Genomic DNA, 12,859 nt, shown 5'->3' with positions numbered 1-12,859 from the left:
TTTTTTGGTTTTTTGAGACAGGGTCTCACTATGTAGTTAAGACTGACCTGGAACTCACTATGTAGCCCAGGCTGGTCTCGAACTCATAGTGATCCTCCTGCCTCAGCCTCCCGAGTGCTAGGATTACAGGTGTGTGCCAGTATACCCAGATACACTAAGCCATTCTTGCCTCTTAGAGATAAACTCCACTTGGTCATGATGTATAATCCTTTTTTCATGCACTGTTGGATTGATTTTTGCTAGTATTTTGTTGATAATTTTTGCTCATCAGGGTTGTTGGTTTATAAATTTCTTTTACTGTACTGAATTATCAGGCTTTGGTTTCATGGTAATGTTAGCCCTAAAAGAAGAAGTCACGATGTAGTCCATTTTCAAGATTTTGTAAAAATTTTAAAAGGATGGGTGTTAGTTCTTTAAATGTTTGGTGGAAATGCAGAATTTCCTTCCTTTAAAAGGCTAAATATTCTATTGTGTATACATGCAATACTTTGTTTTTCATCTGTTGAACAGACTGCTTTCACTTTCTGGCTACTATGAATACTACTTCTATGAACATAGTCCTACAAATATCTCTTTCAATTTCTGCTTTCAATTATTTGGGACATATGGCCAGAGTGAAACTGCTGAATCATATGGTTATTCAACTTTTCATTTGAAGAAATGCCATACAAAAAACAAATAAACAAACAGAATTGCCATACCGTTTTCTATAACAACAGCAACATCCTACATTCCCACTGACAGTGAACAAGGGTTCTAATTTCTCCACATTCTCACCAACCTTTGTACTTGCAAGGTAGGCAAGGCACGGCACCAGTGAGCTAAATCCCCAGCCCCTATTTTGTGTAGTTTTGATAATAGCCATTCTTAAGGGTGTGAGGTGGTATCTCACTGTGGTTTTGATTTGTGCATTTCCCTAATAATTAATAATGGTGAACATATTTTCATATGCTTATTGACCATTTGTATATTTTCTTTGAAATGTCAACTCAAATTGTTTGTTCATTTAAATTAGTTGGAGTGTCTTTCGGTGGTACTGGGGATTGAACGTAGGACCTTTGCACTAAGCTCCCTCCCTCTTTTTATTTTGAGACAGGGTCTCTCACTAAGTTACCCAGGCTGAACACTGCAATTCGCCTGCCTCCACTTCCCAGGGTGCTGGGATTATAGGTATATGCCACCATGCCCATCTTTTCACTTTCTTGGTGATGTACTCTGATGTACAAAAGTTAATTCTGATCAAGTCTGGTTTATGTACTTTATCATTTTGTTGCCTATGTTTTTGGTATCATATCTAATATTGTTTGTCAAATTAAAGATTGTGATGCTTTACTTATATTTTCTTCTAGAAGAATTGTATTTGTTTCATTGCTATAATGAAAGTATCCAAAGCTGAGTAATATTACAAAGAAAAGAGGTTTAGGTTGGTCATAGTAGCACATGCTTCTAATCCCAGATACTCAGGAGACTGAGGCAAGAGCATCACAAATTTGAGCCCAGCCAGGGCAACTTAGTGAGATCCTGTTTCTAAGAAAAAGGGCTGGAGATGTGGCTCAGTGGTACAGCTATTGCCTAACATATATGAGGCCTTGCTTCACTTCCCAGTATTGCACACACATAGAAAAGACGTTTAATTTAGCTTATCATTTAGGAAGCAGAAAGTGTTAAGGGGTCCCCTACCTACATTATATTATGCCAAACAGCATCATGGCAGAAACACTGTGAGATGGAGAAATAAAAGGTGAGATAGAAAGCCAGAGTCCACGCAGGGTTGCATCTTGCTCTTAAATAACAGCTCTTCTCACAGGAACTAATAGGGTCCTTACCAAAAATACATTAACCTTTTCTAAGGGCAAAGCTGCTCCCACTAGGCCCTAGCCAAGAAAGGTTCCACACCACCTCCTAACACCACCACTCTGAAAACTAAGCATGAATTCTTGGGAGACGAAGTGCAGTAAATCACAGCAAATTCTGTAGTTTTAAGACTTACCATTTAAATCTTAGAAGACCCATTTTGAGTTAACATGGTGAAGAATGGGTCAAATTTCATTCTCTGCATGTGGCTACCCAGACGTATTAGCACTATGTGTTGAATTCTCTCTACTGAGTGTTCTTGGCACCTTTGTCAAAGATCAATTGACTATAAATGTGTATAGGTTGACAATTTCTAGATCTTGATTCTGTTACACTACACATTAGTTGTCCCTCCTGCCTGATAATAAGCATGCTCCTTTTGTCTTCCTCCCCTCATTTGCTATTAAAAATGAACAGAGCAGGCCTAAAGACAGAGTCCTGAAGCAATACGTAGAATACTTTTGCTTGGTTTCTATTAAAACATCAGTCCGTATTCCTATATTAGTTATGAATTCACTTAAACCTGCTATCATTTAGTCATTATTCCCTAGAAAGAATCACTCCAAGGCCAGGAATTTAGCTCAGTGGTGCTGCTGCCTGCCTTGCAAGTGCAAAGTCCAGAGTTCAATCCCCAGTACCAAAAAAGAAGAAGAAGAAAAAAACAAAACAAAACAAAAAACACAATCACTCCAAAAAAATGCCCTACCATAATGAACATGTTGTCCTAATAAGAGACTATCAGTGCAAAGGTAAAAGAATGACTTACCATTTTTTTCCCTTAAGTGTTCAAATTCTGTTTAATAATCTTTTTTGTTGTTTTTATAGGAAAAACACTGATTTGTAATATGGGGGATTAAAAATCTACTAACCTACATACTAGCATATAGACATCTGAGGCCTTTAAATGTTGTTCTGATTCTGTAGCAATAAAAGTTACTTCTCATCTTAGTTTCCTCTGCATTTACATTCTTTTTCCTTTTCAGCTGTTTTCCCATTTAAAAACTAAAAATATTTTGCAATTATGTTACCTATTAGTGACACCATTTTTTCAATTATGAAACAAATTTTAAAAATGATATTCCCATAGAAAATATTAACAGTTTAAACAAAATATGGATGATTATCTAGTTAATATAGGAAACGTGTCAGCTTCAAAGCCCAATGGAAAAAAAAGTACTTTAGTAAATATATATATAGATATAAATTACTTTTCTTCTTATTATATATTAAGTCAAAAATTCAGTGACTCTTGGAAACAAATATTTCAATGTATTTGTCCTTTCATCTCACCTGAAAAGTGCATATACCAGGGAAGCAATCAAAGTGAAACTGACCACAACTGCCACCAGAACTTGGTCACTCACTCCTTCTATAACGGAATCAGCATTCAGTTTCAAACTTTGAACTTCACCTTGATATTTGGCCATTCCAGGTCTAAAACATAAAGAAACAAGATAAAAGTTACTAACAAAGTGAAAATTATGTTAATAAATGCAATATATGTACAGCTGTCTTCTAGTATATTTAATATCTGTAGCATCCTTTTCATATAGCCTATGTTAAGCACAATGCCAGTGAAGATTTTCCCATTAAGAGTTCTTTAAAATTTGCCAGAAACATTATGTGGGGGAGTACAAAACATTATTTCCCTTAAGGAGAGCAACTAATATAATTTACCGTCTATTTTTAGTTTTTAAGACCAAAAAAATTTACTCTTTTCTCCTCAAGCTTAGTTCCTTTAAGGAAAAAGATGTTCTTCTTGCTGGAGTGCTCCTTTCTAAATCCTGGATATCAAATAATCTCTCCAAGTAGACCAGATTCCTCCTCTCCCTCACAGAACTGAATGTGTATGCCTTTTGGAATTTACCATGTACGGATGTCTTCTGTAAATACCTAATGTAGGATCTGTACACAGGAGGCTGTAATAAATGTGTTTACATAAAAATGATTTACCAAAATTAAAAGTGTTAGTAATCTGAAAGATAAAAGACATTAAAAATCTTACAGTCTTTATATCAATACCAAGACTATTTGAATTAATGAAAATTCTGGTGCTTGAAAAACAATTAGCCTTACCTAAAACTAGGCTGAGCTTATGGTTCAAATTTTTCTGAACTTCCTGGAATATGGAACCACTGTGCGGCTCTATTTCCTATGAAGAGGAGATGGATATGAAATTTCCTTCCCATACTCAAAAACTAAAGCACAATGGTAGGACCCAATTCTAGAGGTATGAGAAGAGAAAGCTCAACGGCACTGGAGTTCAAATATCGTAAGTAATTGATATTTTTTTCAGACTACAAAACTATAAAGTTCAAAGTTTTAAGATACCTAAAGAGTAAAAAATAATTATTAAATATATGTAATATGAAAGTTCTGCATTAATGTAACTTATTGAATTGAAAAGTTTTACTCAAAATCATCATTATTCAGATAAATCTGCTATGAGGAAATTTTGTGTGACAGTCTTAACACTTTGGTAATGAATCTCAAATGGCTGCTAGTAGGAAAATTACCTCTCCTGGAAGAAACCACAACAAATAAACAGATCAAAGGAAGGTTCATAAGCTTTATACAATAGCCTGATACATCAGGAACTTTCTAATGACAGGTTTCAAGTGCTCATTATGAGCCAGATTAGGGAGTGGGAAACTGGCTGGGGGAGGAAAGGTAACCAGTCCATCACAGTTCCAGGACACTTCCCAAAGCCCGGTACCTGGGACCAATCAGAGATTGCTAACTTCAATTCTTCTTACGGGAACTCAACCAGTTTTTGAGAAGAGAACTCAGACTCGAAGTCAGCCTGAGAAATGGGAGGAGATGGCTGCCATTGCCTCTTCACGGTGGTCTGCTCTCACTCTGCAGATTATACTTCTATTTTTAATTGGCCCACATGCACTCTGCAGAGCATATTTCTTTTCCTACCATTAATAAATGTAAAACCTCACTACTATTTGCTTTTTTTTTCTTTTTTTGAGACAGAGTCTCACTATATATGTAGTTCAGGCTGGCCCTGGAGCCCAGGCTGGCCTTGAACTCTCAGTGATCCACAAGCACCTGAGTGCTGAGATTACAGGTATGTGCCACCACACTGAGCTTTCTGCCTTTGTCTTGACCAATTCTTTGTTCGGGACAGAACCTAGAAACCACCTCTTGAAGGAGACCCCAGGGTTAAGGAACCCTGCAACAAGTACATGCCAGGAAACTCAAAGAGCCCTGTGTTCAGTAAGAACAAATGAACTGCAGCTCAAACTGGGGGGAAAAAGGCCTCAAATAATCTAAGGGTGGGCAAGACAGTTAACTGTTGTGTCAACTTAAATCAGAACTGCCCAACTAACTAGATTAACATAGTCCTGGGTGTGGCTGAATGGATTTACTGGAGAAGGAAAACTCACCCTAGGTCTGAGTGGTACCAACCAAAAGGCTTGTATCCTGGATGGAATAAAAGGGGGAACAGAGCAGGCTCCATTTTGTTTCTTTGGAGGAGCTTCAGCCTTTACCTTCACCTTTTGCATCCACTTCCTGGTTTCCAGCATTTCACCTCCTGACATGGACCTGCATGGGACTCTAGAGTGAGGTCCAGGCCTTTGGCCTTCAACTGGATCCTTCAGATCTCTAGCACACAGAAACCTTTTTGCATTTTTCCACACCAGACTCTGCAGGAGGCCACTGTAAGCCTACCCCGTAATCCTTAAATACACTATTTACGTATCTTATGTAAAATGTTTCTCTAATGAGCACTGATACAGTGAGTCAGAGAGATAATAGATTTTTGTTTTAATTTCCTGTTTTTAAATTAAAAATGGTATAGCTGTAATTCAAAGTCATAAAGGCAGTGTAGTGGGCACTGAAAAATGGAACTTTAAAAGTTACATATATTTTTTTCTTTTAGAGATAAGCAACTTCCCCAAACTCCCTTCTTCAAAGCACATGATCAACACACCCTTTGTCTCAACCCAGATAAAGTGACAAAATATCAGAGGCTGAGGCCTGGAAACTAGTTTCATTTCCACAAGAAAGGGAGCAGGGAGCTCAAGACAGCTGGAAGTGATAAACAAGTAGAGAGAACTGCATTCTCTTTCTGTGCACCCCTCCTCTCTGTTCCTTAGTATAAAAGATCCTTCCAACCTGCACACAGCAAAAACGGTGATTTGAGGCAAATGGGCCTCTCCACCTCCTCGGAGCTAGATTTGAATAAATCTTTTTTTCCTTTTTACCAAAACATATGGCCTTTGATCTTGTCAGCAGCAAGCAAATAAACCTGTCATGGTAACACTGCTTGTACCTGCTGCTCAGAAAATGTTATCCCTGTCAAGATTCCCAGCCTGCAGTTGCTGAATCGAATTACCACAGAGTAACAAAGATTAAATGAAATTAAGAGGGAAAAGTGCTTTGCAGGTTAAGTGCATTGATACAATATGATTACTCATATTTTCTGTCATGTTTGTACATTTAGGCAGTTTATCATTTAATACTTAAAAATGTCAATTTGTTTCTGTATCCTTCTAAGTGTAAACAGTGGTAATATGACTAAATTTTACTGCACAAATTTTACACAGACTGTGTAATTTGACACCTATATTATACTCAATGGGAATTATGGGTGGGTAGCAGAGATGCATACCATACTTTTCTAATGAAAATACGTACACTAGCATAACAGAAGCCAGATGTGCCTCTCAGTAACTGTACTGGGGACTACAGCACAGTGCTGTTCACCCACTTGGTATGTCAAACAGCAAGGTGTATGCACATGTGTAAAAGGGTCAGCAGGTGAGTTTTACCCATATTACAGTTACATAACTGTGCATCTATAATTTGTTTCATTAAATGTTTTCTTATAAAATTAAACCAATTCAGTACCATGATGCACGAAAATCCACTTTTACAACTTCAGGAGATTGAAAGTGAGTCATTAGGGGATTCAGCTACCAATGAAGACTTGGATCATGTGAGCCAAAGAAGTTAGCAAGGTATGACAGAGAAGTACAGAATGAAGACCTTGATTCAGGTGAGAAAGAAAACAGTAATGTAAATAAATGTTTGACTAATCAAAATGCTACAAAATGCTAAAGTATACCTGAATGATCCAACGTTAGAACTAAGTCAGGAAATGTTATTAGGTTCTTGACAGGGGTAAAACCTACTGGACAAAACAACGCTGCCATTCAATGTTGGAAATTGTCTGTAATGATGATATGCTACAAAATGTTGTGAAATACAATTAATGAAATACAAGTAAAACATTCTATATGTATCAGTAGTAATATACAAAATATATTTATCATGATACCTATCTGAACTAAAAGCCTTCATAGCAGGACTTTATCATTCTAATAGACTCTAGAGAATTTATGGAGAAGTGACAGATGTATGTTGAGATTTTTAGAATAAAAACACTATAGAGATTTGATTTCTTTCAAAACTCTCTATGTTTTGATGACAAAAAGACCTGCCAAGAAAGAAAAAAAAAATCGACAGTATGGCTGCTATTCACTCATCTTTTGAAAGCTTTGTTTCAAACTGTCAAGCAATTTATACACTGTCTGAATACATGATAACTGATCAACAACTTGCATTGTTTCATGGTTGTTGAAGCTTTTGGCACTATATGCCAAGTAAACCTTCCAAATATGGTATAAAAACAAATGCTCTGGTAGAAGAGAAGACATTTTATGCCTTTAATTTAGAAATTTATCCTGGAATTCAGCCACCAGGCTTTATTTGTGCAGTAATAAACCATATGACATTGTGAACAAACTTGTTGCACCTATTTCAAAAAGTACTCCAAATGTCACATTTGACAATTGGTTCACTACTCAATGATATTACATTTCCTAGAAGAGTATCAGTTGACCAGCACAGGAACTATTCACAAGAACACAGCTAAGATTCCTGAAAAAATGTTGCACGTTCACAATAAAGTATAATACAGTCTTTGGGTAACAGTGGCCTCCTATATGGTGAAGAAAAACAAAGTAGTATTGATATTGTCAATGTTACACCATGATAAAATTGACAGGGAAGCCAGGTGTGGTGATGTTCACTAGTAATCTCAGCACTCAGGAGGCTGAGGCAGGAGGATCCTGTGAGTTCAAGATCAGCCTGTGCTACGTAGTGACTTCAAGGCTAGCCTGGACTACATAGTGAGACAGACACTATCTCAAAAAGAAAAAAGATTGGTGAATCCTCAACACAAATGTAGCGAGAAATGGTCACATTTTATAACCAAATGAAAGGCGGAGTAGATGTTGACAAGTTATGCAGCAACTAAGAAGTCCCTCGTAATACAAAGTGTTGTCCAATGATTGTGTTTTCACTTGACCCTAAACATGTGTGGCATAGTTTCATAGTACACAAAGAAAATAAGCACAAAATATCATGGAGATACTTAGAGAATTGCGACAGGAATTGATAAATGAGCAATAACAACAGAGGAAGAACAGTATGTATCTGCCCAAAGAACTCCACAAAAGAATTCTGTAGCAGACTGATGAACACACAGGTAAAATATCACAAGAACCTCCTAAGTACGTTCTACCAGAAAGAGGAAAATAAAACACATGGGCTGTCATTACAAGCTATACTTGTATAGGTAACATAGTGTTCTCATGTGTAAAAACTGCCTTTGGTGCGATAACTGAAGTAAAGACTATTTTTGTGGGAGTTCTACTTGTATTTTTATTGCACTTCACATAGAAATTTGTTATCTTTTAGATTTAAGAAGTAAACAGTTGATACAGAAAATGGTGGTTTATTCTAAACATTTGGTACATATTTTATATTTCATTTTTCTGCTAAGTGTACATTGTATAATACACCCAGTGGACTCTTGACTTGTGAACTCAATTTGTTCCCAAGAGTTGATTGTAACTCAAGTTGGTCAGTTGAAGGCTCAGTCAGGCTCTTCTACGTAGCCTTCAAAGTCCCTCTCCTGCACACAGGCAGATCTCTGAGTCCTTAGAGACACTGGCCTAGGATTTCTCAATTAACCCCATACAGGAAAGGATGCTGTAATGCTCCTTCCAGAACTCTTTAAGGGTTAAATCTATATGAGAGAGCATCTGAAAGCACAAGTGGCTGACATTTGGGTCATAATTCAAGACTTTGGTCATAATTCCAGTTATAACTCAAGTTGTTCATATGTCAGGCCAGTCATAACTCAAGGGCCCACTGTAATAGGAGCCTCCTGACAAAACAGGAAGACAAGAGCAGTGACAAGCATGATCTACCAAAAAAGATAGGAAAATAAAACACATGTGCTGTTAAGTGTGATGATACTTGTGTATGGGACATGCTGTTTTCATATGTGAAATAATTTAAGGTGTGATAATTCAAGTAAAGAATATTCCTCTGGTAATTTTATTTGTATTTTCACTGTAGCTAAAAGGAATTTATTTCTGCTCTTATTTATTTATTTATTTATTTATTTAGTACCAGGGATTGAACTTAGGACCTTGTACTTGCAAGGCAGGTGGCAGAATCACTGAGCTAAATCCCAGGCCCTATTTTTTAGATTTTGTAAGCAAGTAAACAGCTGATGTTGAAAATATTGATGTGTAGTTTACACACTCATTATATATTTGATATTTTATTTTATTGTTATTTCATTTTCCTTGTAAGTATACTTATATAATAATAGGAAGTTCTTGAGAAAAGAGGAAGACCAGGAAGGTGACAGGTATGACCTGCCAAAACAAGAGATAGGAAAGCAAAACACACATTCTGTCAGTGAAAGTGAGACTTGTGTTTGGAACATGCTGCTGTCATGTGTGAAGACAACCTTAGGTGTGGTAATTGAAGCAAAGATTATTTCTGTGGTAGAATTTTGCTTCTATTTTCATTGTTGTTCACATATGAATTTATTTCTGCTGTTTTTTAAAATCTTGTAAGCAGGTAAACAATTGATGTTGAAAATGATAATGTTTATTCTACATACTTATTACATATTAAAGTTTAATTTTATTGATTTTATTTTCCTGTTAAGTACAGTTTAATATAACTCATTGAATTAAAAATTCATAAAATGGAAATACTTAAAAAAAAACCCAAGTGTTATACACCCCCATAATATGCCTTTCAAAACAATTTGTCATGATATCCCTGGGTAAAAGATTGCTTCCTGAACACTTTTAAGATGTCAGAGACCACAGATACTTTAATTAGTGCACTGCCATATTATGCTACTTGCATTATTTTCCAACATATGTTTGCAATGCTGTTCAGAGGAACAAAGAGATCAATTGCATTTTCCTCTCCTGAAAAAATATCAACCAACTCTAGGAATGTTACATGGAGATCTTCTAATGTTTGATTCACTTGTTGAGGCCTTCAATAGTAGTTTTTTCATAGTTTTTCTTAAAATCAGAGTAAAAAACAAAGTGTAGGAGCTAGGTGTGGTGGCACACACTGGTAATGCTTGCTACTTAGGAGGCTGAGGCAAGAGGATCACAAGTTTCAGGCCAGCCTTGCTTGACCGTGTTGCTTTTTGTGAAATCATGGGAGACTTTTCCCTCTTGGTGATGGTCTTTTGGCACACTGTACATTTGTTGATTCTGTCCTCTGCGTTCAGCAATCTCCCTGCTCAAGAGGTTGTTGGGCGACTCACCAAAGTTGTAGGATCCTGTAGAAAAGTTTCCCTCATGTCCTGGGTCCTCACTGACCTTGGAGGGCCAGGGCCAAAATACTGGCTGTCCTCTTAGCCCTGTTACCTTTCTAGTTCTGGTCTCCAAACTTTAGTTGTTGAATACCCAGAAGAGAAGATCAATGACATTAGTATTATAGTGGGTGCAGTGAGCTTACCTATTATAATTTTATCTGGCTATCAAACACTTTGAAAAATAAAGTACAGCCAGAGGACTGTTTTTTTTTTACCAACCCTAATTATTTTAGTAGTCAAATCCATGCAGAATGTTAACAGACAATAGTTAAGTAGCTTTACAGAAAAAACTTGAGATCAAGAGCTACACATAATATTTTAATGTGAGAATCATGATGACGCTATCTTTGTAACACACTTACATGTTCATCTTAGTACAAAACAGCCTTCTTAGTCAAACACCTCCGTTTATAAGATATTAAATGATATAAGGAAAACTCTCACCTAATTTGTTATCCTTTAATATGTTTGGTGTCTGAGTATCCCTACGTGACACATATAACATACACATCACATCAAAACTATCATCTGACTGGTGATCTCATGTTGGCTTGACATCTTATCATAAGTAGCTGGAGTGCAAGAGAAAGACAGATACTTGAGTCAAAAACAGGTTATTACCATAACATCTTAGAAGACCTGTACACATGGGAGGCATGAATGCATTTAGTACACCATGAAATTAGTAATAACAAGTATCATAACTATATGAAAAACCTTTGTCCCTTAATTTAGTTTTGTACCCTGAGTACCTTGTAATGAAACTGTAGCTACCTCCTCCCTTTCGTAATAGCCCCCAGGCAGAAAATTGGGGCTCAAAAACAGGGTACTTGATACAACACCTCATTTTTTTTTCCCCACAGAAAACTTAACCTTTTGATGATGACAAATGTAAACATATTTCATAATATTTAGCAATTGTTTATTGGGGTGAGTCTTCCATAAGGCAATGGAAATTATTGGGTTACCCTTTGTGAATGAAGGCTGGAACAAATGACATTTCCAGGCAGCTGACCCTTCATTTACCATGGGGAGCCCTGTCCAGAAGTTTCTCTAAGCCCAAGGATCCCAATTTAATTAACAGATATATACATGATATATGAGAACCAGATCGTAACAAATTCCCAAGCTAATGTACATAAACAATGTATTGAATTTGTAAAACCAGTCTTGACATCGGCGTGATCGGCTTGCCACCTAGGTGGAAGCGTGTCTTTGACTCTAATGACATCTACAAGCCAACTTAAGTTATGGGCAAATACCTTTTTATAAAAATATAAAATTTTTTTAAAATACAAAAAAATAAAAATAAAAAAGGAGAAAAAATTGTTGAGCTCAAACAACTGTACATGTTGTAAGACAATTTGTTTATACAACCAGAATGCACCCAGATGTATTTGACAAAGTTGAATTGTAATAAACCTTTTATAATTTTTGGGTCTGTAACTATAAATGAGAACATTCAGAACTTTTTGTATATCAAGTACAGAGATTTCTTATAATAAGAATCAGAAGGAATAAAAACCTTTTACACCTGTGAAAGCAAAGACAGTTTTTAAGGTGGACCCTAGGCTGACAGTTTATCTGACTGGAGTATTTAGGTAACACAGGCTTTTCAGTGTTGCTGATAGCTATACTTGCTGAATAATCACAGCTGATAGCCAAAACTGCTGTTTCCTCCAGAGAAGCAGGCTATCAAGAGGTAATTTTAAAGTTTCCTAGGAATCTTTTGTTCTATCAATGAACTGTGTTATAAAAATCAGTCAGCATAATTTTTGAGAAGGGAAGGAAGAGGAGTTAAATCTCTAGTTCTGCGTAAAGGCTGAAAGGCAGGTAAATGTGAACTAAACTTTTATTTGTATTTATTTTTTTAAGTGTTAGGGTTAAATCTATACCAGTTTTTTTTTTTTTTTAATATGTCGCAGAGATCATTGAAGGTAAGCTATACTGTGGAAGGGTCACAGGGAGGGGAAACTCACCACCTTGGAAACTTGGTCCTGAAATCCAGCAGCCACAGAGAGAACTGCCTTGAACAAAAACACTGTTGAAAACTGTTATTTTTCAGGAGCAGGGCAATGGAGAAAGGACAGAAGAGTGACTCGAGTATGGGACAAGAATTAAATTTGCCAAGCAGAAAATTAAACCAATAATCAAACTGAATGGCTGTTTTTCACCTCTTGAAAGACAGTGAGAGAATGAAAGTGTTTTAACTATATTGCTGAGGGTTTACTTTTTAATAAATGACTGGATCTATAATATCTAATTTATAACTCAAATACCCTACAGACCATTAAGCAGGTCTCTAATCTTGTACAAGCATTCCTGAAACTATGCCCCACCTTCAAT

At 36.4% G+C, this 12,859-nt stretch overlaps 1 protein-coding gene across 2 annotated transcripts in view; it reads right to left on the bottom strand.

Moving 5' to 3' along the window:
* The window catches only part of Rnf170 (ring finger protein 170), a 30,352-nt gene extending 18,772 nt beyond the window's left edge, over positions 1–11,580 (bottom strand). The window contains exons 1-2 of one of the 2 annotated variants that reach the window (XM_010622443.3): positions 10,958–11,580; positions 3,145–3,288 (exon numbers count right to left, since the gene is read on the bottom strand). In XM_010622443.3, the coding sequence (XP_010620745.1) occupies positions 3,145–3,281 (137 nt within the window). In that variant the 5' untranslated portion in view covers positions 3,282–3,288; positions 10,958–11,580. Of the gene's footprint in view, positions 1–3,144; positions 3,289–3,930; positions 4,023–10,957 lie in introns of those variants that run through there. The other variant, XM_010622442.3, reaches the window with a different exon arrangement.
* Positions 11,581–12,859: the final 1,279 nt, after the last annotated feature.

The sequence above is a fragment of the Fukomys damarensis genome, unplaced genomic scaffold (assembly GCF_012274545.1).
Source record: "Fukomys damarensis isolate Sample0158 unplaced genomic scaffold, DMR_v1.0_HiC HiC_scaffold_18, whole genome shotgun sequence".
Lineage (NCBI taxonomy): Eukaryota > Metazoa > Chordata > Mammalia > Rodentia > Bathyergidae > Fukomys > Fukomys damarensis.
The sequence above is the reverse complement of the archived record's forward strand: the minus strand, read 5'-3'. Positions and strand labels throughout refer to the sequence as shown.